We start from the raw sequence: 27,316 nt of genomic DNA on the forward strand, positions 1-27,316 counted from the left end.
TTGTGCTAGGAAAGCTCCAGTGGCATTAAAAGATAAGGTGGTACCGTTGCGGAAAATTTCTTGTCAACCCCTGCTTGACAAAATGGAAAAATATGGTTTTTAAACACATATTTTTGCCATTTTGTCACCCCCCTCATCAATGACACCCAAGTTGGCCTGGAACCACCACTTCCCCCTTCCTACACCACTAGATGCTCATAAATTACATAGCAGTTTCAGTATGTGACAAGCCACAGCTATTATGAGGATAATTCAGACATGTGTTTGTAGTAGATGTAGCATAACATTGAGTTGAAAGAACTGCTAGAACACTCTCTTGGCTACCGTGCCAAGTTGAAAGTATGGCAGATCTGTATGAAGGGGATTTGTGGGGTTGGGAATGGTGCCCAGAGAGTGAGATGGGATTACAGCCAGAGATTCAGCATCATTAGGCCAAAGATTCAGTTTGGTGTGCTGCTCAACATTCATCCAAAGTTAGTTGCCCTCATCCATTTATGTTGGCAAGTGGTGGAGACAAGCTTACTCTACCCTCCTATTTGCCAGTTTTATTGGAATCTAAATGTCTCTTTTAGTATTGTTTGTTTACATATGGTGGCCAACACTTACACTGTCAATGATTCGCGCAAGGGAGATCACCACGTTCCTGAAGGCGGCCAGATGAAGGAAGAAAAAAGAGGTACACCACAGGCTACTTGTTTTGTTTTTATAGCTGATGTAAGAAAGGTACCACTTTAAAACCTTTTATTACGTCAATAAAGACCATTGTGTCAGGTCCCACATAGGTACAATGCAAACACAATGGACGACAAGTAATAAATCAGTTGACAAAATTGATTAAAATGTAAGGGGTTTATTCTCCTTTGTCAAGCATTTTCTACATACAGGACAGTCACATGATGTAGGTTACATTTGAATAATGTATAAGAGACAGACTAAATCATCAAATGGCAAACAGTACAGGGGTTTGATCACAATGGAGAAATTATTTATAAGGAAAGCAGAATTCAGTAACTAGAAAGGTAAGCAGACTGATTTCTGTAAATCCACTGCACCTCCCAGGAAGTTTCCGCAGGCTAAAGAGAGAGCTATGACTTGGTACAAGATGCTGACAACACAAAACAGATCACAAGCCTACTTGCTTTATATTTCAATGTAATACACATCAACACAACTTAATATGCAGTATTAATAAATTAGGTGTAATTGCATGACTTAATAGCAATGAATGCATTGACGTATAATGAACATGTAATCTAATACAACAGAAAGAAAATAATCCTCCCAAAAACATGTATGCAATTGAGTTTGGATATGTTCTGCTTAGGTTATTATATCTATAAATCACTCAGTATTCAAATCTTACACTTACCACAATCAAACTGATTCAAACTACAATGGAAGTTCCTTCACTGCTATCTATAATGCTAGCCAATATCTTTGATTATAGTGGTATTTACAACAGAATAAGACTTTAAGAGGGATGTAGTGGTCCAGTCTTAATCCTGTAAGTGAAAGTTACAATTCTTAAACTCTTTTCTTTTGGGGAAAGAAGGTGGACCCAATGGCCTCTGGAAATGCTTAATTCTCCAGGTATATGCAATCAAAGTTCTTCATCTGATAAGTATTAATCACCATCAGTGCAATTATTTATTTAAGGGATATCACAGTGCTAGATTGCTGAAGGCCCTAGGAGCAATGTACTAGTCTTAATCTTAGAAGAGCTAGGCTTTTAGGTTCTTTCTAAATCTGTGATGGTCGGAGGTGAGACAAAGCTCCAAGTATATTAGGTTCCAGTTTGTAGCTGCCAAATGGGAGAATAGGCGACTGCTTGATCTGGCTTTTTTAGTGCTTTTGGCATTGACTAGTGCTAAGTTTGATGATCACAGGTTTCGCACAGGATTTTAGAATTCCACCTTTGAATATAGAATTGCAGGGCCAAGGTTGTAGAGTGCCTTATGGGTATGGCATAGAAGTTTAAATCTGGCACTTTCAAGTATTGGCTGGCAATGAGCATTCTTAAACATACTGATGCTGAATTGTACCTATCTTTCTTACAAATTAGTTTGCCAGCTGCATTTTGTATCACCTGAAGTTGCTTGAAGAGAAATTCTGCCATGCCCACAAATATGGTATTTCCATGGTCCAATCTACTTGTCATTAGTGCTTGAACTACCATTCTATGCCAATCCATGAGGATCCAACAGAAAATTCCACAGTAGCTTAAGAAGGCCTAAACATTAGCCACATGTGGCATTGACCTGCTCCTGCAGGAAGAGGGCGTCATCTATAAAGGCACTGAGGTTTTACTTTTTTGCCACTTAGGTTCTGATGAAGAGACCAGTGAAGATGGCCACCAGGAAGAGCCCTAGATCTGATGGGCACCACTGACAAGTAGGATCTCTATTTTATCAGCATTCATCTTTAGCAATGTCGGTCTGAAAGACAGCTGGTGAGGTTTTTCCTGGTTCCTTAATGTCTCTCTCTGATAGAAATGACCAGTTGGGTATCATCAGCATACGAATAACTCTCAAAAGGTCTCTAACAATATTTGCCAGGAAAGAAACATACACATTACAAAGGCTGGGACTCAGTGAAGAGCTTTTAGGGACACCACATTTAGATACAAGGGAGGATGATCTGAAGGCATTTAGCTGAACTACTTGGGTTCTTTTGCTTAAGAAGGAGCCGAAAAATTAAAGGACACAATTTTCATCCCCTTTGTTGAAACCTAGCCAGTCTCTAAGCGACTTTTTTGAGGGTAAAATCTTCAAAATCTAGTCTGAGGGACTTCGAAAAGGTTATTTAGCTGATCATATTCCAAAATCTAAATTGGCATCCTTCCAAGCTCTATCCATAGAGAATGTGTCTCCTACTTCAGGAATTGTAAGTCGAGATCCCTAATGGATCTAATACTCCCTCATATTCTAAGATCCATACCAGATTATATTGGCCAAAAATATAAGGACCTTTTTGCCATCTGCCTCCAATTCTGGGTCATTCCAGAGAATTGGAAGCTATTGTGGTTCCTCTTTCGAAAATGGCCAATGCTGACACTGAATGTCTGGTGAATTCTGTGTGCTGCCAGCAGTCTCAAAGATCTTAGAAAGGTGGGGAATAAACAAATTACAACCTTTCTGACTAAGAACAACCTGTCCATCCAGCCGAATGAGAGTTCAGAGCCCACCAAAACACTGGGGCCACATTATTAGAGTTCCCTGAGTCCATTAAAACCAGCTTGTCTCTGGTGCTGTTGGACCTGTAAGCTGCATTAAATATGGTAGATAGATTGCTACATCTGAGTGTGACAGTTCTGCCTTAAGTTGGCTGGACTCCTTCCTTGAGAGATGGCTTGGATGCAACCATATGCCTCAGGTGCAGCAACGTTGAGCTTGGGGTTGTATTAAGGCTCTTCCCTAGGTTCCAAACTCTTCAACATTTAAGTGTCTCTTTGGCATATTTGTTTGAATATGTTAACACCAAAGTCATCTGTTATGCGGATGATACCCAACTCCTGATTCTATAATTGCAAAGGATGCTTTTGCTCACTGTATGGTAGCCTTGCTGAAATGGCTAAAGGACAAGAGATGACAATGTAACCTGATAAAAATGGAAATCCTGTTGTTTGGAGGAATCGCCTTCCAGGATGGGTTGGAGCTTGGCCCAACACGATTCCCTCTGCCGACAACGGTGGCTAGATTTTTAGCATCATGTTTGAATCCCTACTTTCATTTGATACTCAGGTATCAGATGTAGTGAAAACGTGTGTCTGGATTTTTCGCATGCTGAAGAAGTTTCTTTACCTGCTTCAGCACAGTGCTCAAGTCACAGTGGTCAGGTCATTAATCATGTCAAGGATGGACTATACTAATCCATTATACCCAGGCCTCCTGGAATTTCTGATTCAGCGGTTATAAGTGGTGCAGAATATGGCAGTCTGCCTACTGTATAAAATACTGAATTATACATCAGTATCAACATTTCGGGAGAGACTCTGCTGGTTACCAGTTTGGAAATGTACAGTGTACGTAGCACTGACCTTGACACACCAAGCCATCTACAGCAAAGGGTGTGCATATCTGAATAAAAGAAGTAAGCTATATAGGCCGGGTAGACCCCTGTGCTCTAGTAATGTCGGTCTAGTTGTGGATCCCTAGTTCAAAAGCCAATGGAGTGGAGGTCCTTCCTTCACTGTTAGGGCAGCCAGTATATAGAATCAAAAGCCTCAACAGATGAGGACTATCTCAGATGAAGTAAAATTCGAAAAGGAGTCGAAAACCCTCCTATTCAGACCATAGTATAACAAAAGATCATTGCCCCACACCTACCTTCTACATTGAGTCACCTAAACAGCACCTGGACACTCTTTCTGAGTGCACAATGGAGATGCTAATCACTCCTTCATTTATTTATTCATTCAAGGGCTTTAAAGTGTAGTACAGTCTTGTAGAGTATTTTTTCTCAATAAAATGTGAGAGACAGTATCAAATGTTGCACAGAGGTCAAGTAGGATTGGGACGGCAGCCTTGCCCTGGTTTACTTCTGTTCTGAAATTGTCTAAAACAGCAAGAAGATTCGATTTTGGCCTGTTTTGGGCTATAAGGTCGGTCTGTGATGTGTTAGCAAGTTGTTGTACTCTAGACATTAAGTTAACTGGCTATTGAACAATCGTTCCAAAACTTTGGGTACATAAGGAAGCAGAGATATGGGGTGATATTTGGAAAAGATAGAAACATCTATCCCTGTTTTCTTAACTAAAGGAAGTGTTAAGGCTTGCTTCCAGATATCGAAGTTATGTGTCTTGGTCAGAGAGAAATAAAAGATTTGGGTCAGATAAGGTCTAAGTAGAGGGCCCAAACTGGAGAAAATGAAGTCAGGACAAAGGTCGTGTGTGGTCCACATGTTGCACTGAAAGACTCGCAAAGTTGCCTAAATTAATTTTTGCTTTTTTGTGGGAGTCTAGATGCTCTCAAATGATGACTAGATTTTAATCAATTGTATTAATTAAGAATTTAGCCATTTCTTCGAAGTGAGGAGCTGAAGGGATAGGATAAGTCGCTATTTTAAAAAGTTATTTAGAAGAACTTCTATGTTCTTCTAATCTTTTAATAAAATAGTCCTCTTTTGCTCTCTTGAGTGCTCTGTGATAGTCAATCAGTTTGCGTGTATAAGCTTGTTGGTCCTCTAGAAACCTTGAGCGCCGCCAAGTTTGCTCAAACTATTTACATTTTCTTTTCTCTGTTTTAAGCTCAAGAGAGTACCAGTTTTCCGATGGAGAACGTCTGTGTGATTTGTTTACTTTCAAAGGAATGCAATTATCCAGGAAATTCGACATTGCGGAATTGATGTTGTCTAAATAACTGTCAAGAGATATTTCTTTTGAAGCTTACTTAAATATTTGGCATTCATTTTGCTCCACGGTCTGTTAGGGGAAGGGGACGAGAATATGAGTTATTTTTTTAACTATTGGTAATCTCAGAGAGAAGTTAATTAAAAAATGGTTAGACCAGAGTAGTGGACTAATGTCATTGATTTTGGTCGTTTCCAGTGCTTGAGAAAATAAGTCTAAGGTGTGACCTGCTACGTGGATAAGGACAGTAATCCACTATTTTAGGAGGGTGATTAGCATTTTACTCTCAAACCTTTTGCAAAGAGGGACCTCTATGTTTTCATAATGTAGATTAAAATCCCTGATCACTAAAAATTTATCTTCTTTGCAGCTGAGTAGGGACAGCCAGGTGAGGAGATTTGAAGCCAATTGGGAGTACCGTGCCTCCGAGCCGCACCTATGTTTTGTAAGATGGCTGGAAGGCTAAGATTTCACAGTGTACTGTCCAGGAACTGTGTTCAGTGGGACAGATATATATGTTTTTCAAAATGATGGCAATACCACCTCCCCGTTGGCCTACGTTGGTCAAATTTCAAGAACTCTGGGAACTGCGGGATCTCGGGTAGGGTGCAGCTATTGATCCAGGTTTCCGTAAGGATTTCCACATCTGGGTGGAGTTATTGATTATATCCCAAATCTCCATACAAGGTTTAGTTAGAGATCTGGCATTGAATTAGATACATTTTTTAGATAGTCCTTCAGAATTATTTGTTTGGTTCGTCGGTGGCTCTTTGTTGGGCCAGCTTACCCATTTGCAGTTAAGGCAAGAAAAGGGGCCCTCTGGCTGTAGAATGCAGTACTGCTTTACGAGAAGCTTTCCAAGCAGCGGAAGTATGTGGAATGACAGAAAACAATGATTACTTAAAGTGGTAAATGAAACTTGGAACAAACCTGATCATAAAGCCACAAATACAATAGGTACAATATCACGCCAGGATTAAATGCTTTTGCATGTTCTGACAATGTTTGAAAGACTTCGGGCCATATTATCAAGAAAGGGCGATACATTATTGCCGCTTTTATCGTCCGGAAACTGCAGCTAAAGCGGCGATGATGGGCTTGACATTATGCCCTTGTGAATACCCATAGAAGCCAAGGTTCTGGTGTTAACCTGGGCTTCTATGGGAATTCACAAGGGCATATTATAAAGCCCATTATCACCGCATTAGCGACAGTTTCCTGCAGATAAAAGCGGCAATAATGTATCGCCCTTTCTTGATAATAAGGCCCTCAATCCTGAAGCGCATTAAATCAAGTGGGCTGTATAGACCGGTTTAACACACAAGTCACAAGTTTCAGCATTAGTGAGTTTAGACATTTAATTTCCAAGGACAATCAGAGTTTTTAGGCATCTGTCTCGGGTTTTGACACTTTTCCAACTGACATTTTTTGACAGGACAGAGGGGGTTGGATCGAATTCAAGCTACACGCACTAAACTTAAATTGTTGCACAAATTCACACATTCCTGTGGGACCCCATCTTTTAACATTGCATAGTGTCATGTACCAGCACCATTTCAGGCTTCTCTTACTATCACTAAGAAATTTTGCATAACAGGTAAACCAGCCATGTGGCTCGCCATATAGCATCTTATAACAAGTCAAACTTTAGTGAAGTGTCATTTTAAAGTGCATCAGGAAAAACATTTTCAATTTGGGGCATGCAAATCAAGTGTGTCATTGTTAGAAAGTAAAATAAGTCGGTCCAATGGCAAACACCGCCTCAGAATGTTCCTGATTCATAGTAGTTACTTTGTCTTCAATCAGCCGCCTGTCATTTCCATATAACTGTGTGGAAATATGCACATTTAAAATCAAGCACACAATTTGAATACCTTTTTCTATGTAAGACTAATCAAACATGTAGCTGTAATATTTGATACTTGTGTAGAGAGAGTATCTGTAAATGTGAATAGCAACATTTAAGGAGCTTTGTGTTATAATACTCCTTCAACATCGACAATTCCTGACATTTTAATGATATACCTATAATGTCAGGTTTTAGTTTTGAAAAATCAGGGCACCTAAGGGTATTAGCAAGTGAAAGGGCACAACAATAATGTTGCAGCAAAGGTGCACCAGTAATTGTTTTCAACCTGCAAACCACTGTTATTGCCACTTAATACCATAATTATAGTAATATCAATACAATGTATTGTCAATCCTCTTTGCTTTTACGAGCGATGCTATCTTAAAATCTCACCCCATAAAATGTAAATAATTCCCTAATATATTTAATGTGTCTCTGTTGCAATAGCTCTTCTCTGCATTGCCTCACTAACAGTCATGTTATGTTAGGAACAAGTGCTGCCCGTTCTACTGAGGCACGCACATTCAGGAAATACAAGAAAGCAACTAGGCTAACAAAAAAGAATTTGGACTGATTTTTTATGTTGATAGCTAAAAGAACTAGAGTCCTGTGGCAAACACAGGCTTAGAATGTCCTTGGGCTCTGGTTCTTGGAATATTACTGTTTAAATATGAACATTTAAAATGAATCACGTAATATTCATTTAATTTTCCACGTTTAATTACCACAACAGACTCGGCTATATTGGTAGCTTGTGAATTTGGGTCTCGTTATTAAGTTTTACTGTAAAGTGCCTATGACAATATCTAAGGCACTCAGTGTTTTTATATTTCTATATTGGTGAGTGTTAGACCTGGCATCTTATGACATGTTTCCCCTGTCTTTTTGCTTTCTGGCTGATGGTACTTTGTACTTCGTTTTGCTGGTATTTCTGCTTATTGGTATTTCTAAGAACTGTATGGTGGATTTTAATCAGTTTTGGTCTTGTTTGCACAGATAAAATATAGGATATTTTGCTAAAACAGGTGTGGTGTCCTTTTGTAGTGCTTTTACTTTATTACTGTATGTTATGTGCACTTTCTTTACACACTGCCTCAGAGATAAGTCTGACTGCTCGGGCCAAGCTACCAAGTGGGTGAGCAGGGGTTTATTTAGAAGTGTATCCCCCTTATCCTTACTGGGAACAAGGGTTCCTATTTGGACAGGGTAACAACCTGCGAACTGGAGACCCCCATTTCTAACAGTGAGAATAATTATTATTGCCCTATGCTCTTACAGGGTTCTTTATTAACATTTAGCACTTTTGCTTGCGTAGTGCAAACCAAAGAATTGCATCAATATACTTTCCAATAAAAAGAACTAAAAATATTGTGCAGGTTCATGTGAATGCCCACACGACTCTTAGTTAAAAAAAAACAAATTGTCTATAGTCGTTGCCAAATTATACTCCTACTTCTCTGTCCACGGGCCGATTAAGTTTTAGTATTGAAAATCTCGTCTCCTCACTTTAATAGCAAATAAATGGCCCTGTACCTGTTTTCAAATAAAACACGACTTGTATTGCAACTTAGTTTTGTTAATACAGTCCAACTCTCCGAAAACTATTTGCTATATTCTTATTTGTCTTCTTTATGGGTATTATGGATATTTTCAAATGTTACATTATAGAAAGAAAATAATTACACAAATTATACAATTTGTTCCACTTTGCGGTGGTCTTATTGATTTCTATTGTATGTAAGTGCCTTTAAAACTGCTATCATTCCAGTGTTAGACCCTGACAAGAAATGAAAGCAATCTGAAGAGATAACTAACCAAGGAGGTACTTCCATGAATAGTTTTTCAGGGGTCCTATACCTGACAATTGGTTCAACATTTATGCACTGGGAGACGTTAAGCAGTTTCAGAGTGGTCCACCCATTATGAAAAAAGCCCGCCTTTATTTTCTCGAATCTAGAGGTTAACATAAAAAGAGAATTCAGATGCAAGAGAAAATAATGGTGTTTAAATTAGGATTTTTCAAAAATCAAATATTGGGAGTTTTCTTTATTTTGCAACAAAGATTAAATTTATATTTCTGTGTAGGTGTCATGGTCGTATTTATTTAAAATGGTATGCTAATGATGTTGACTTGTGATATCAATCACGCGATGCAGAATAAACAATTAGTAACCACGCAGTGCATGACATGAAATGAAGCTGTTGTCATGACAAAGCAGGCGAAACTATCCGACCCTGCTTAGTGGGCCCTGTTCTCATATTTGACACTGTCAAAGAATGCTTCCTACATACATTTAAAGCAGTAAAAAATACACAAAATACAACTGATGTTTACAAGACGGATGCAACGTTTCTCTCTATTAGAACTGAAACTCCCCATTGATACAACTCTGCGGTATATGAAATAGACATGATTATACAAATTGAAACAAAAACGTGCAATATGTTGATAACAATTCAATTAAAATCTTCAATGAATATATCCTCCTTGAAGTTTGTGAGGGAAAAGAAAAGAAAAACGAAATGTGGAAAAACATTGCAGATACACTCAACCCTTCAATCCACAGCCAGATGGAGACCAAGTGCAGCACAAATGTTGTCCTCAATGCAGACAAACCGTAGCCACAACAGGAATATATTATACATTATCTCTCTTTTTTCCTCTTGTGAGATATTCCCTTCAAGGCACAAATAGATTAAAACAGCGGACAGGACTTTGATGTTTAAACTTAAGAATTTGATGGTTTCAAGACGTTGCTTATTTCTTATTTAAAAGATACAAAATAAATATACATCTGTCAGAAACTGAAGAACTGTCGGCTTCTGCCCACTACAATTTGCCCCTCTTTTGTTATTTTGCTCATGTTTGTTTAAATTCACCTTAAAATCCTCAATTTCTAGCTACAACATTGATTTTACTGTCGTTAATTAAAGAACAGGACCCAATGTGTAGACAAGTGCAAATATTATACCAGAATGATTAATCCCAGAATTCTTTTTGTCAAAATGTATACAGCTTTGGATTTTAGAAAATGTATTAACTGGGGGTATGCAAAGGCCTAACAATACAAAAGGAAACATATAGTAGTATTGTCTAGATCAGGAAATAAGTGCAATGTAGTCTAAAACTTAAAATGAATTGCGGCCTGTTTTGGATAATTTATGCTTCTCCAACCCAAATAACCGTGTTGCCTTTTTCAACTTCAGTAATTTCACAGTTTAACTTATTCAGTCGTCCATCTAGGATGAAGAGTGCCTCTTTTGAGGGTGTCATTAGGTACTGACCAAAAAGTCCACTGCCTTCTATCACCCTGTTCTTGCTGTTCCAAGGCCATTCCTCCGGTTTCAGCGGCTCCTTTAAACTCTTCACCATCTTAACCTTGCCTGAGGACAATTCCACAAAGAGAACATCAGTCTGTGTGCTGGAGCTGGCATAGACATTGTACTGATGGGCCTCAGTGAATGACGGCTGGAAGGTCACGTCAGATATGTGCAAGTTGGTGTGGATGTCCAAGGTATCTTCGATTTCGCCTCTGATCGAGATGGACTGGATCCTCACAAGACCTCTCTTATCATCAAAGCTGACAAGGTAATGACCATCTGGAGAGACATAGGGCATTCCTGTGACATTTCCATTGTATCCAATAATAGAGTCGGTCACACTGTCCACTACAAGCTGTGGTAGGATTGCCCCAGTGCTATCAGGTTTGCAGTAGATGAAATAGTATCCTCCAAGATGTGTATATGCCAAGGACTCAGGAATACAGTTATAGTCTTTTAAACTGATTGTCTTAATGTATGACATTGTTTCAAGATCTATTTTCTGCAGAGCGGCTTCATCTTTGTGGAGAATAAATCCAAACCTGAAAAATAAAATGAATGTCAAAGTCAGTTTTTAATGATATATGATCTTGGATCACCATGTCAAACCTCTAAGGAAATTCAATTATCAAAACCTTATTCAAGTCACAGACCATACTAATTGTTTTAGTAAATAAAAATAATTTACCGTAAAGCTCAATTGATCATAAAGAAAAAGCACAAAGAAACATAAAACATTGAGGGCCTGATTTACAAAACTACACTTACTCTTTTGTGCAAGTTTTTGATTTCTTGCAATTCACAAAGCAATTTTATGAGTAGTATTTTTTGACTGCCTATCTTTTTATATGTGGTGCCCCCGCCATGAGTGCAGAGACACCGAAAAGATACTACTCATAAAATTGCAGCAAAAATTACAAAAAATCGTAAACTAAGACAACAGTGTAAGTTTACCTTTGAGAATCAGGCTCGATATGAGAAACACATCTATGTAGCCCTTTTGTATAGATATTTCATTGTAAAAGTTTTCAGTCACATAACCTTTTAAAATAAAATGTTTCTGATATGGAACTTTCAAGTTTATACAATCATATTTGGACCCATACATATAATTCTTCAACCTTGAATAAAATCTCGACTGCTTTGAGATTTTCATGCATTTGCTAATGTTTAAACCTGAATTAGATGCCCCTCACCCCCTGCTCTATATTCTTATTCAAGCTATGTTCTCTTAGAGATCAGGGAATTAAATACTGTCTGCCTTATTTTTCTAAAAATATTCAACTTACCGAAAGCAAATAGCTAACAAATGTATTTTAATTTGGAGATATCACATTTCAGCAATTCCATTCTCTTGTTGAACTCTTTTTAATGAACATGTTTAAATCTCTCCATGGAAAAATTAAATAGTATTTCCGGAGTCAAATGTTGTTTTTTTTTTTGGCATGTATTTATTTGCATTTCTTCAGTTGATTTACAAAACCACATCAGATATTCAAAGCATCTCATTTCTATTTCCTTTACAAGCAGAGCGAATTCTGGAAGTATTTTCACATACGTAATCAACCATATCAAATAGTGTCTGTCAATGAGATTTCCCCTCCCCTCTCTCCCCCCCATGTGCCCTCCCCTCTCCCCGATCTACTGCGAATTTGTGAGTGTAAGGCCATATTAAGTTAACCAAGGCTTCCACATTTTCCAGAATTATTTTGGACACCCCCTTGCTTTATAAGTCATTTTCTCCCCTAGCATATACATATCCATCCCTCCACGCAATTCTTCTAGTGTTGGGGTATTCGCAACACCCCATACCCTTGACATATCTCTTTTGGCCACTATAAGGCCCAGCTGAAGTAGTTTCAGCTTCCATTTGGCGAGATCAATCACTCTGGGTATGCCCAACAAAATAAACATAGGGTCTGGGGGTCTGGGGGTATTGATTCTTGCAATATAAGCTCCAACTTCTTCAGTAGCATGCCCCAGTATAACTGTACATGTGTGCACCCCCAGAAAGTGTGAAAGAAAGTCCCCTCAATTATCCCACATTTCAAACAGTTGGGCGATTCTGCTCTGCCTATGCAATCGGGCTCTACAGTACATTCTTTGTAAATACTTTAATTGTATAAATCACAGTCTCGATCTAATATCTACTTCCCTAGGATGCATCAGAGCCATTTCCCAATCCAGGCCATCTATGTCCCCCAGGTCCGCCTCCCAGTGTAATCTCAATTTTCATAAGGGGTCTGAGGTGTTATTCATAATTGTCCTATAAGTCCAGGAAACTGTCTATTCCCCCATTTCGTCCACCAGGAGTCGTCCTTCTAATGGGGAACACCCTGGGAGGCCATCCGCATCAATCTGCTGTGTCCACCAGGCATGGCGCAATTGCAGATATTTCAAATGTTACATCTTATTCATGTCATAATCCAACTGAAGGCGCGAAAACGTCACCAACTCCTTACAATACATTACGTCTTTAAGCTAGGAGATGCCCACCCAATCCCATTTCTGAAAACTTTTCAGCTTGGTAAATTCTTTAAGTCACGTGCCCACTCAAATCAGGGATTTTTTGGTCACCCTTCCATCCCATTTCATGCGCCTCTCTACCTTCTTCCATGCCATGATCAAATTTGTGTGGCCGGCAACAGTTGTGCACTCCCCTTACCACCGTAAAGATAATGAAAGTATGGCCTTTTAAGGAACGTGTGTTCAAGTGCAAATGTAGGGTGATCCACCTCACTGAATGCCAATTCATTAACTACTATCAGACAAGCTGCTCAATAGTAGGCCCGGAGAGCCGGCAGGGAAATGCCATCTCTGTATTGATTGTGTTGTAGCTTCCCCAATGCCACCCTAGGGGGTTCCCCCCCGAAAAAGGAATTTTCGCGGTATATCATCAATTTGAGAGAAAACCTCTTCCGGGACTGATTGGTAGGTATTTTGCAAGACATATAGGAATTTTGGTAGGGTTATCATTTTGAAACGGGCTGCTTTTCCAAGCAGCGTAAGGGGCAATGAAGCCCATCGATCTGCATCTACGCAGAATTCTCCTAGCACCTTAAAAAAGTTCCGCTCCATCGCCAGCTGATTATCCAGCATAATGTAAATAAACAGATACTTTATCCCGGTGAGAGCGACCTGTAGTTGGCTTGGATCAATAGCATTATCCACATCCTGCCCTGCTGAGTAGACACAGGACTTTTCCCAATTGATTCTGTACCCTGCATACCTGCCATAATCATCACAGCTCGCCATAATATTGGGGTACATCGTTTCGGGCGTGACATATAGGAGTATGTCATCGGCATACAGAAAAATGCGCTCATCAAGGTCATCGTTGTCATTTACTCTGAAGCCAGTTATGTGCAGGTGTGCTCGAATGATACTCCAAGGGGTTCCAAAACCAGTGCAAAAAGAAAAGGGGATATGGGGCAACCCAGTCTGGTGCCTCGTTCTATTGGGAACTTCCGGGCTGTGACCCCATTGAGTCTAACCTGTGCTAAAGGTCTGTCGTATAGAATGGCAATCCATCTCCTGATCTCGGGACCAAATCCCAGCCATGAGGAAAGGCCAGTGGACTATGTTGAATGCCTTCTTGGCATCTAGGGATATTATAGGATGTGGGTCAGATCTTTCTTGCCCGTTCTCCAGCCAATTAGAGACTCTTCTGAGATTGAGCCTCGTCAATATTTTAGGCATAAAGCCCGACTGATCTCTGTGGACAAGGCCAGTGATGACCTGAGTTAATCTATTGGCCAGAATTCTGGCCAAAATCTTAGTCTCCACATTTATGAGGGAGATGGAACGATACCAACCACACCTCTGTGGCGGCTGCCCTTCTTTGGGAATTACCACAATGGTAGCCATCCAGAGGTCTTCGGGGAGTGCCCCCATTTCTTTCACCTTCAAGTACATCTGCAAGAGAGTGGTGTGCTAAATCGGGCCCCATGCTGTTTAAAAAGTAATGGCGGGAGCCCAATGAGACCCGCAGACTTCCCTGTTTCCACCTGTCCTAAGGCTTCTACAATTTCTTCTTTAGTCAATTTTGCCTACATTGCTTGTGAGTCACCGGGCTCTAGTCGGGAAGCTGTATGAGTTGTAGGTACGTGTGAATCTGTGCAGTGTCTGATAAACATCGCTTTGCATAAAAGGCCTCATAGTAGTTTGCAAAGGCATGCGCTATCTCATCTGACCTGCGCTATCTCATATGACCAAAATGCCATCAAATTGTTGGATATCGCATCCACCCTGGGTCTTTCCCCCTATCTTTCTGGTCCAACCCACGATAAAGGCCATACACTCGATCAGGTTTTTTCCACCATACCTATCATGAATGTTACACTCTTGCCAATCGTTTGGTCTGACCATTTCCTGGCCCATTTTGAAATACATTCTATCTTGGCCTCCCCCGCTAGCGCCACGAGACAACAGGGCAGCAGTTATAGGACACTTCACCGGGTGACCTCAGATATGCTCACACATGCTCTGACTGATCACCCTGTGGCCTGCACTGGGGATCTGGAGAAAGATCTGGAGAGCTTGCAATCCTGGCTTCTTGCCAGATTAAATGAGTTCGCTCCCTTACAGCCACCCAGGTCCGCTGCTCGGCGGGTCTCTGCCCCCTGGTTCACGGAGGAACTAGTCCTTGCTCGTAGGCAATGTAAAGTGGTAGAGCGTGCTTGGAGAGTCCAGTATGAGCCCGAGGCTAAACAACGGTATAAAACCACGATGAAGTCATACCATGAACTTGTCCTTCAGAGCAAGAAACGGTATCTTGCCAAAAGGATTGACGATGCTGCTAATTCCTGTAAGGAGATCTTCTCAATTGTGCGCGAATTCACTAGCCCCCGGTCCATCTCTACTCAGGGTGCTCCGGCAGAGACCTGGGCTAACACTATTGCCAATTTTTTTACCACCAAAATTAGGCAAATCCAGGTCTCTTTCCCGCAGAGAGACCCAGATGATGTGTCTGTGATGCCGATTGAGGCAGCGTCTCTGCCTCCCTCAGGCCCAGCTCTGCTCGATTTTCCTCCTCTCTCGGCTGTTACATCTTTAACCTTGATGAGGAACCTCAAGTCGGGCTCACCATTAGATCCTTGCCCGGCAAAATTTCTGGCAAAAATGGCAGATGCCATAAATCCTATAGCCAATCCCATTCTTAATCTATCCTTGAGCGAGGGCTTTCTGCCTCAGACCTGGAAGCAAGCCATGGTCATCCCTCTGATCAAGAAACCCAATCTTGATCCAGAGGCACCCTCCAACTACAGACCAATCTCGCTCCTTCCAGCACTGACCAAGATCTTGGAAAAACACGTGCACAGCGTGCTTTCCAACTTTTTGGAGTCTAATGATCTGCTTCATGAATCCCAATCGGGATTCTGCTCCAACTTAAGCACCGAGACGGCGCTCTTGGAAGTCTCGGAGATCGTAAAAGAGGTGCTGGACATGGGAGGCAGGGTGTTGTTAGTTATGCTAGACCTGTCGGCGGCGTTTGACACCGTCCCCCATGAGGATCTCCTCACCAGGCTCCATGACATCGGGCTAGGGGGGACGGTGCTCAACTGGTTTTCTTCCTTTTTGGCCAACCGCCGCCAGACGGTCTGGGTCCCACCCGGATCCGCCGAGATGCCGCCATTGGGAGTCGGAGTGCCTCAGGGCTCTATTTTGAGCCCCACTCTTTTTAACATCTTGATGACCCCTCTGGCGACATTGGCGGAGTCCTATGGGGCCCGGATCGTCTCTTATGCTGACGACACTCAGCTCCTCTTCACCTGTCGCAAGGGTGAAGAGTTTGATGGTGAAGGGATCCGCGAGTGCCTTGGGGCTGTTTTCAGCTGGTTTTCACAAAACAGCCTCAAGTGCAACTCGGACAAGTCCGAAATACTATTCTTCGGATGCCCTTCAGAACCAGATTGGCGAGGATGGTGGCCTGCCGACATGTTCCCTCCCACACAGTCCTCTAAGTGGGCTAAGAACCTGGGAGTTAAAATCGACAACGAGCTTTCGCTCAAATCCCAGGTTTCTACTCTTACGGGAACTTGTTTTGGGATACTCAGAATGCTGCGCAAGTTTTTTCCCCTTCTTTCGGAGCAACATCGGAGGATCACTGTTCAGGCCCTTATAGGGTCCAGATTGGACTATGCCAATGTTCTATATCTGGGCCTGCCTGAATATCTCCTCCAACGTCTGCAGATCACCCAGAACGCTGCTGCGCGTGCCATTTTTGGCCTTCATCGTCGCACTAGCGCCTCTAATCTTCTTGTATCCCTCCACTGGCTTCCGGTGCGGAAGAGGATACTGTTTAAGACCATGACTCTTGCCCATAAGGCCTTACATGGCAATGGTGCCAAGTATCTTCAGAGGAGGCTGGATTTCTATCGACCTGCACGATCCCTCAGGTCAGAAACCTTGGCCTTGGCTCGGGTACCACGCATTAAAAAGGCTCGGCTAGGCGGCCGGTCTTTTAGCTTCCTTGCTCCTCAGCTCTGGAACTCGCTACCGTTGTCCCTGCGAAACACCTCTAATCTGCTTGTCTTCAGGAAAGACTTGAAAACCTGGTTGTTTGCTGGATAATTTTCCCCTCCGTTGTGCCCCTTTTCTGTTATTGTTATGTTTCTTGCTCTTTTCCATGGTCTGGAGCCTAAAGCGCCGGGACACTCCTTTGGAGTAGCCGTTGCGCTATAAAAGTCCCATTTTAACATAACATAACATAACATCTGGGGTTACATGATTCTGATCATCTTCGGTCTGAATTTGGGCCACCCATCTTTCCAGCTCTCTCTGGCTGAGCCACGCGAGCAGCCTACCCATTTTTTCATGTGTGTCATACAGTCATCTATGCTTAGTGTACATCCCTTTTGGCTAGCCCAAGGTACTCCTGCAGCAGGAGCTTCAGCCATTTGAACTGGGAGGCGTCATCGCCTGCTATTGCTTGCGATTCAGCCTGCAAGAGCTTTGCTTCAACTTTCGTTACCTCCTCAGTCTCCTTGCGTTTCTTATGTACGATAATATTTTGGGCTTTGTCCCCAAGGACTGCTTTATATGCTTCCCACAAAATAATGGCAGAATCCACTGTCCCTACATTTTCCAGAAAGTATAACTCTGTGTCTACTCTTATCTCACGGGCCACTTGCTGGTCTTGTAGCTCACACAAATTCAATATCCATTCTCCCACTGAGGTGTGTTCCCGGGCTCCAATTGTCAACCATAAGGGCGAGTAATCTGAAAGACCCCTTGCTAGGTATTCAATCCTTTGTATTTCCCCTACTTCTCCTGCCAGAGTGAATATGTAGTCTAGTCTCGAGAAGGCCTTATGGGCCCCTGAATAGAAAGAATATGCTTTTGTCTGGGGGTGTTGTCTTCGCCACAGGACAGTAAGTGTTAATGTGTCCGCAAATCATTTCAATTGGGTTTCCCGAGGGGGGCCCTTGTTGGACTGTCATGCGGGATCCATCACATTGTGGAAATCTCCTCCAATGATATGTGTGTGGGAGCCTGCTTCAAGAAGAATGGCCACCACTTTGTCCATAGTTTGCTTCTGTAGCCTGGGGGGCGCACAGACGCTAATAAGTGTGACCTGTCGCCTGTCTCAGAGCCCCTGTACTGACACATATGTTCCATTGGGGTCGCTCCAAGTGCGTTCTATTCTAAATGATGGGTTTTTCCTTACTAGTATGGTGACCCGCCGTGCCCCCGTGGAGAGTCCCACATGTGCCAGTGTGGTGTATGGTCTACGGCCCAGTAAATTACATCTCGTGCCCTTCAGATGGGTTTCTTGTAGGAGAATCACATCAGGCTTCAGTCACCAACCCCCCCGTTTGACAAGGTTCCCCAACCCGTTGACATTCCATGATAAAAAGGAATATGGGGTCTGATTAACTACCGTACCTGCTGAGTTTCTTTTTCCCCATTCTTCCCTTCGCCCCACCTCCCTCTCGCTCTTCCTCCCTCCGCTGGGTTGCAGCTGATACATTCCTGCTTTGTACATTCCTATTTTATTCCAGAAACTGTGTTAAACTCCCCCCTCCCTCCCCGCTCCCAGCCTTCCCTCCCCGCTCAACCCCCAACCAATCGACTCCCTCTCTGGAAAAATCGCTATTTAGGAATCGCAAAAGGGTTTGTTGATACATATGGCCCAAAATCTTACACCTTCCCAGGGGAGGTATAACAAGGACAAGCATCTCTAATTCTCCCAGTTTCTTTCTTTTTCTGTGTGTGCTGGGTTCTGCATCCCAGGATTAGTTTAGGTGTCTCTTCCTGCACAAAAACGATCCTGTAATGCAATGCAGACACCCTTGTACCACGGTGCAAGTGTCCCTGCATTGGCGCTAGGCAGCCCATTGTGTGCCAGTGCATGGGAAAGAAAAAGAATGCACCATATTCCATTAAATTGGGTGCATTCCTGACCTTTCCCTGTCACACACTGCAGCACAGCAAGCCCCTAAGTCTCTGAATTGAACGTTGAAATCTAGCAGGGCATGGTACAGGCTGTATCCTATGTTGTCCTCTTGAAACTGTATAGCCACAAGATTTTCTAAGGTCCAACTTTTCAGCGTTTCTGGAGCAGTGCCTCTTAGTCTCTTCTAAATCTCTCAGGCACTCTGGGACAGCATTTATGGGACAGAACTCACTCTAGTAGGGTCTATTTTAGGTCAAGTTGCTAATTGCCAGCTGGGCTCTTCAGGAAAAAGGCCTCTTGCATATTGTTGTTTATCTATTGCCAGACTGGAGGCCAGTCAACTGATGCTTGTAGTCCACTTCTTTCTAGTAAATAGTACTACATGTATCCAGGTCCTGAAAAGTAAATGCTACCAGTGAGCCTGTAGCATCTGTTCTGCCACCCACTAAGATAGCCTTTTAAAATATGTTTAAGGCCTGCTACTGCAGTATATAGCTCATTTTTAAACTGTCATTTCAACCTGACAAAATAAACCTTTAGTCACCCTTAAATCTTCCTTTATAATGCATATAAGTAATCCCTTAGTTAGACCCTGAAGATGCTAACACCGGGTTATCTTGTTACATTTAATAAGTAATGTGACTTGATTGGGAGCAGGTAGAAATATAGTGTTACACTCAAATGAATTGGTAATTTAAAATCCTCTTGAATGATGAAGTCACCTTTTAAGTTCAAATTGTGAAAAAAACACTTTTATAATGTTGACATTTTCATGCCCCAATCATTTGTGCCTTCTGCCATTGTCTTGTGTTACATGTCTGTAAATGACTCAGCTGTTGGGGTTTGTGTCTTACTCCCAGACAATGACATAAAGAGGACTAGGTGAAGAAAGGATGGGCCATCCTGCCAGGATGGCGGGTAGTGGACCTGTGCCCTCCTCCACTTACACTACAATTGGCTGGCTTTCAGAATACACAAAGGAACCTGACACCAATCTATTGTCATCACAGGCAGCTTAGAGCCTTTATTGGGGAAGGGGGCACACCTTCTAAAACCAGATGTGGGGATCGTACAGGGAATCGCACCTCACAAATACTGGAACCAAGCATAATTTCTGGACCCTCGGAGCTACTCATCAGAACTCTCCTGGACTTGAGGACATTATAGAAGAAGGACTGACCTGCTGCCAGAGGACTAACCTGCTGATTGAGGACTGACTAGCTGTCTGAGAAAGAGAACTGGACCTGCTTACTTTCTTCCTAGGCTAACATGGGTGACTCCAAAGGCCAGTTAGCGGGCCTTCTGTTTAAGCTACATGGATATTTCAAGTGCCAGAGGCCTCCCTGCAACTACCCAGCTGATCAGAGGTGCCCCCAGGATTGTACTGAATCTCTACCACCATTGACGACCACGAATTCGAAGTTCCGGTGAAGGACCTGCTTTTTGTTCTATAGCAAATGACAGAGGCGACGAACGATGTGAGATCTACATTGCTGATTACAGCAACAACAGCCCGCTGTGACCACCAACATGAAGCTCCAGCAATGTCTACACCAGACCAGTTTTTTGCACTACCAAGATGACAGCCCCCGATGCTTGGCCTGCTCTTCAGCAAATGACCATCCATCACACGCTCCCTGCTCTTCACGGCCTCCTTCACAGCAAATTAAAATCTTTGCACTGGACTTTGAGAAGGTAACTTTTTCAACATGGCTCACTTGGTCCCTGTATCGGACATGTGTTCCTTTGCAGACTTTCCCTCGGTTTAGCATAACCAGATGATCGCATATATCTCTGGTTCTACTGATTGGATTTTGGTTGTTCTGGTATCATTTTATTTATTAAAATGTATTCTATGTTTCTGAAACATTATGGTATTTTAATAGTGTTGTGTTTTCCCTTTATTTCATTTTTTGTGCTGCATAAATACTTTACACATTGCCTTTAAGGTTGAGTACTTTAGTGCCAAGCTACCACAGGGTTAAGCACAGCCTAATTTAGTGATGTTTGTTGTCACCCTGACAAGGATTGCGGATGTTTCCTAGGTGGAGCTTCCACCACCCACAAGCAATACCCTATAACACATTTCCTTATCCCTTCTCAGATGCCCTTCCTGACCTGATAAGTGCCATAAACCTCACACCCACTCCTGTAAAAAGGCCTAAGTCATTGTTTCTATCTGGAAGCCATTTTCACACCTTTCAAACGGAAAGCACTAACAGGCCAGCTGCTGCTAGACTAACAGTAATTTAGCCTGCTAGGGATACAGGCAGGTAAAGGATAACTTTTTAAAAGACATTTTGCTAAATATTTCTTGAAATTCCAAGTTCACAACGGAATTGGATTGTTAGTAAACATTATAAATATTGTTAAATTATTCATGCAGCTTATCTCAAACCAAAGTTAACAACAGTCTTAGGATTTAATTCTGAAATGTGATTGTACTTATAGGACTACTATAGCCCTTCACAGTGAGAATAGCTTAAGGGAACTATTCACTGTAAGTGCAAGCCAACAAAAAGTCTTTGCACGTACCACTTTTAAATAGTAGGCACCCTACCTTCTGTACGACAAGACCAACTTAGGATTTGGCCCATTTAATATTTAAAAGTAGGGTTTTTCCTTCAAGAAGGGATTATTTTGAAAGATAGGTCTGCATGTTTAAAAGCTGCAGATGTCAGACTATACAGGTTGAACTGAAACAGTGTTTCTTCTGTTAGCCTAGGAGATGCCATAATATACCCTGCAGTGCACGGGTGACATTTAATTTTTCCATATTGTTGGTGTATGTCCTGCAGCATAATAGAGGCATGGTGACAGAAATAGGTTAATAGGTTTATAGGCAACTGCAGAGGTAAAGGATGTAGAGTATAGGTAGGGCTAGAGGTACATTAGTAGTAGTAGGAGTTGCCAAAACCATTGGTTAGTTAGATTTAGAGGTATTAGATATAGACGGGTACAGTTACAATAGTACAGACAGGATTAAAGGACAGGGGTAAGGAAAAACAATTGAAGGAGAGGTGTCAGAACCAGCTGGGGTAGATGAAGAGTGAGGAAGATGGGACAAATAAAAGTAGAGTAGGCACGGAGAGAAAAGAACGTGGGTTTAATTGAATGTAAGAGAGAAACAAGGAGTGTATGTGATCTATGAAAAAACATACATTAAGGATTTCCCACTTAAATAGCTTTCACATCCTGAGATTGTTATTCAATTGAAAAGCATCTTAGAAAAAGATTTGTGGAGAATATTATGCTAGAACAGATTTCCTTAAGAGTGCTTCTCTCAAGGATCAGGATCACATATTGTACAAAGACAGACATGGAACCTTCCCAGTGCCCTAGTGGAATGTTCAAATATTAGAATTCAGTTTGGTCCAGTGGTTATTATTTTGAAATTCACATCTATTATGTTTAGGAAGTTAAAATGAGGAAGGAGTCTGAGCTGCCCTGTGTGGGTTCTTCAAGAAAAGTATAGATCCTGTCACAAAAGTTGTCTCTCGGATTCAGATATCATATTCACTGTTTGCAGTCTTTTCCAGACATTTCAACGTGAGGACCATGGGCAGACAGAGCTAATAAAAAGTATGATATTCTTCAAAAAGTAGTTGTTAATCCAAATATTAAACATTTGTGTAAAATTTGGTTGGTAGCATATTAGACCTGCCATCTTTTGGCATGGCAGCCACTGACCTTCTTGCCTGCAGACCTCATGTTTGGGCCTTGTTTTGCTGGCTTAGGACTTGGTAAATTTAACACTGCCATTCAGTGTCAAAGCATGGTGCTTATCATATACATCCTTGTGGCTGGTGTATACATGATTGGCTGAATCAAGTATGCTATAAGTCTCTTATCGGGGGTAAAACATATGTCCAGGGCATGTAACTTGAAAACACCTCAGTAGGCCTGCAACACTGATTGTACCACCCACAGAGGAAGCTCATCGAACTTTCCACAGGTTTGCCCTGGTGTGGTTTGTGTGTTCAGGTTACTGTTCTAGGCTTGGCATTTAAAAGCTATGTGCCAAGGTTCTGCATGTCTCTTGCTATAGCGGGGTTTTCCCTGTTGACAGGGTGTAGTGTTGGAAAGAGGTAGGGTAAGAGCGCATGTGCATTACATGGAAGGGCTGTGAATGGCACCGGATGGTGTGTTCTTTACGAAGGGGCCTGCTTCTCACATTGGATTAGCATGGGGCAATCTTGGGAAAGGCTATTGAGCAGGATTCCCTACATGCAGAGTAATACCAGTACTGTGTTTGGTATCAATGAGTTCCTAATGGCGAATCCTCTCCAGTAGTACATGTGGATTCAACATTGTGTATGTGGAAATGTCACTTTGGGAAAGTGGGCATTTCGATGCTTGGTGCTCTGTGTGCCTGCCGGTCTGTCTCAAATTCATATCTGGGTGATGCGGGGACAACTGCATCTGTGCATGCCTGATAGAAGGCCATGAACTAGGGACTCAGGGTAAACTGCAGACCTCTGATCTCTGGAATTGGCACCTGCATTCCAAGGGGCAGGGACTTGGCCCCACTTAAAAAAGTGACATAACCTCCCAGGGTAGGATGGCATATAGGACAGCATTTAAAGAGGGCCTGTGCATTTCAAAGGTGGCCTTTTGAACTGATGGCATCTTTAAAGGTCATAGAGGGTATAACTACTGTATCTCTGGCCTGAGAAGTTGGAGACGCTTTTGGATTTGGAACCATACTATGCTGGTTCGATGCTGGGACATCAGTAAGAGGAACCATTCGGGCAGGCGGAACTGCAACTGGATTATCCGCAGACTTGTGGTGGCCTGGAACTTGCTATGCCCAAGGAAGGGGACTATTTCTTGGTGGATTTTGCCTGGATGCTGCTGGCCTGCAGCTAAGTACCAACTGTTGTGGCCTGGGTACCTACGTACTCTACAAGGGCTGGTTGGCTGCTCTCCTTTCCACAAGATTCCAGGGACACAAAGGATCTCCCTGGGAATTGGGTGGAAGTAATCTACGATTGGGACAAGGACCTTCCAGATGTACACTATCACCACACTGTGCAGAGGAGTTAACTTGTAATGATCACCAGACCACCTGAGGTGCATGGACGTGAGGAGTGCGGGGAAAGCTTGCAGAGTCCGAGGAACCCATGATTTCAACAAGGGGACCTGTGCTAATTTGCAGTCCGGAGCATGTGGTGTCCAAGGGGTGTTGTGGGACCTGAGCTGGGCAATGAAACTGTCTTCGACATCCAGATTGAGAGGGCAGCAGTGCCTGACATGGCAGCCTCCACCCAAGGTTACTACTTCTCTCTCCTTGGACCCACGTTACAAGGTACTTTGTTGTAGAAAACATTGCGACAGAGACTGAGGGGTTTCGTTGTGTCTTGTGGGCACCTACAGCTGGCTGTTGGAAGCTACAGCAGCTCACACCTCCCCCTGAGGGAAAGCATTTCTCCAGACTTGGAAGCACGCCAGATTCCTGGGTCAAAACCTTTTCTCTACTGGGCGATGGTGATCCCACACTTGTGCAGGTGCCTTTGGGTGCCTGGCGGTGTACCCTAGACGGAAAAAATTAAGTAACTGTTTATTTTGCCTTTAGGTGGTTCCTCCTTTCTAATCAACATGTCGCCAGCTGGTGCAAAGTGTATTGTTTGCTGGTAAAGTTGAGGATCTGGAGGGGTTGGGTCACAAGGTGCAGTCAAAGATCTGTGATATTGACCATTGCAAATGTTGTGGGTATGCAATATTGGGCATGTTGTGAATGGGGCATATATGGTAATGCCGTTCTGCTGCTTATGTGAAAGTTTGATAATTTCGTATAACTGTAAAGTATTTATTCACTGTACAGATTGATTTGATTTCAATGTATATATCATGTTGATTTCAATGTTTGTGTGTAAATCAAAGACCAGTGTTTTATTCATGTAGTGTGAATTCTTTTTGTAGCATATGAAGTGTGTTGCGAGGGTGTTGTGCCAATACTTTACACATTGGCCCTTAGGATAAGCCTGACTGCCAAGCTACCTAAGGGTGAGCACAATTTATTGGACATGTGTATCATACTCATCCTATTTAGGATGCAGGATTCCATCTGGCTTCGATGTGTCCCAGCCAGCTGGAAACCGCTGTGTCTAACAAAACAAGACAAGACTGTTCTTTCAACAGGAGAGAGAGCACACATTGCAATAATTGGAAAATTTAAGCAATCACCATTTTTACATTGAAATGTTCCAGAAAAGCATGATGGGGAGTAAATGTAAAAATATGCGAAACAAAAAGAAAAAAATTTGAGTGTTAGAAATAATGTAGGGATAAAGCCATTGAAATCACATTCTAAATCATTATTTGAAAGCTGATGTGTACGGATGATATGCATTACTGTTCTCAAGGAGGTTTTTCTTTGTATTTGTCACATCGAATCAGTCAAAACAATCTAGGACAGATCAGTCAATTCGGTCTCTCTCGTTGAGCAACTGCAACTTAATAAGAATGCCTTTCTAAGGATAGACCAATTAGGACATCAGAGTAATAACAGCTGTGTTGTTGTGCAGTGTGCCAGCAGGATATGCATTATATATGACAAGATTACCAGCGTTACTGTTAAACAGGATAGCATCATGTTCCCAAGTAGTCAGAAGTAAACATCTCTTAATGATGTCCAACACAAGTACAGGTTAAAAGGACACTATAACCTCACAAGCAAACTCTTCTGTGACTTGCAAGCAGTACCCTTATTACATTAGATGCTATTCTATGTGTATGTGTATCTATGTGTATGTATGTGTATATATATATATATTCAATGAAAAAACCATTGGTTTTAGGCCATATATAGTTAGGGATTTGCATTTACAAAACCTTATTTTACTCGCATAAAACCATTGAAATTCCATATATAGTTATAAGCGCTAACTATATATCGCGCACCCGCAATCCACTGCTGATGATGTCACATATTACATCATTCATGACATGGTCAGTGACATCACTGATGACATCACTGATCACAACATCCAGTGACTGTATGTTTCTGTAAAGGTTAAATATGTCTTACATATTGAAGAATGAGTGGATGTATAAATGTCTGGATGAAGGATTTAGTAGGTGCATGACTGATTGTATGAGGGAGTGATTAAATGTGTCTCACTGAGTGCATGGGTTAGTGATTAAACTGTATTAATTTGTGCATCATTATATCTGTTGTTCTGTAAACTGCTGCATGTGTTGATCAGTAGCTATATGAATAACTAGATGGGTTATTGATTGGTTGCTCAAGTATTTGTATGGGAGACTGAGTATGTGTGTGGGTGGCTGGGAGGTGTGTGACTCTGTGCATAGATGTGTGAGCAGTTGATTCACTAGATGTATGATTTCAAAAGTGCATGTGGAAACAGCTGTATGGGCGGTTGACTCTGTGCATGAGTGTATTGGTGAGTGAATGGATATCTCAGTGCTACATGTCAAAGTAAGTACATATGTAAAACACACTCCATGTGAGAGTTGACATATATAAATAACTGTGCATTAGAGCCAGTGAATGTGTGAGTGGCTGTATGGATCATTGTGAACTTTTATTAGGGATTATATAAGAGAGTAAATATGTGTTAGAATATGTTTCAATAAGTAAGGTGTGTATAACTGTATAGTTGAGGAATTGGAGGTGTGATTGATTCTTTGCATGACTGTCTAGGTGTATGAGTAACTCCATGGATGAGTGACAATCTGTGAGTGTCTGTTTTCACTGAGTGTATCTAAGGATATATCAGAGTCTGTAGAGGTTCATCGTATTAACACATGAATGATGTCATCTGTGATGTTGTCAGTGATGTCATTTGAGTTGTCATCAGTGATGTCATCAGTGATGTCATTTGAGATGTCATCAGTGATGTCATTTGAGTTGTCATCAGTGATGTCATCAGTGATGTCACTGACCATGTCATGAATGATGTAATATGTGACATCATCAGCAGTGGATTGCGGGTGCGCGATATATAGTTAGCGCTTATAACTATATATGGAATTTCAATGGTTTTATGCGAGTAAAATAAGGTTTTGTAAATGCAAATCCCTAACTATATATGGCCTAAAACCAATGGTTTTTTCATTGAATTTTCAAGGTTTTGTAAATGCAAATTCCTAACTATATATCCACTATAACCTATGTTTTTTTCTGTGAATTTCATTGGTTTTTTAATAGCAAATATGAAAAGCTTTAAAATGTCAAGTACGTGATAGATAAAAACATTTTCGTATTTATGCACGCTGATGTGCTTTGAACGCTGCCCCCCCCCCCTCCCCTCTTTTCTCTTAGTAGTACTCTCTCTTTGCAGATAGTGAACGGTAGTTAACGCAGGCCTTTGCCCCCGTTGTAATCCGTCGTGCCTGCTTGTCTCTCCATTTGATTGATTGTTATCCAAGCATTTAC

General features: G+C 41.8%; 1 protein-coding gene across 2 annotated transcripts in view; it reads right to left on the bottom strand.

Moving 5' to 3' along the window:
- Positions 1 to 8,096: 8,096 nt before the first annotated feature.
- The window catches only part of FSTL5 (follistatin like 5), a 2,973,258-nt gene continuing 2,954,038 nt past the window's right edge, over positions 8,097 to 27,316 (bottom strand). For both annotated transcript variants that reach the window (XM_086962384.1, XM_086962383.1), the window contains one exon: positions 8,097 to 11,059. In XM_086962384.1, the coding sequence (XP_086818510.1) occupies positions 10,357 to 11,059 (703 nt within the window). In that variant the 3' untranslated portion in view covers positions 8,097 to 10,356. The remainder of the gene's footprint in view (positions 11,060 to 27,316) is intronic.

The sequence above is a fragment of the Lissotriton vulgaris genome, chromosome 3_1, assembly GCF_964263255.1.
Source record: "Lissotriton vulgaris chromosome 3_1, aLisVul1.2, whole genome shotgun sequence".
Taxonomy (NCBI): Eukaryota; Metazoa; Chordata; class Amphibia; order Caudata; family Salamandridae; genus Lissotriton; species Lissotriton vulgaris.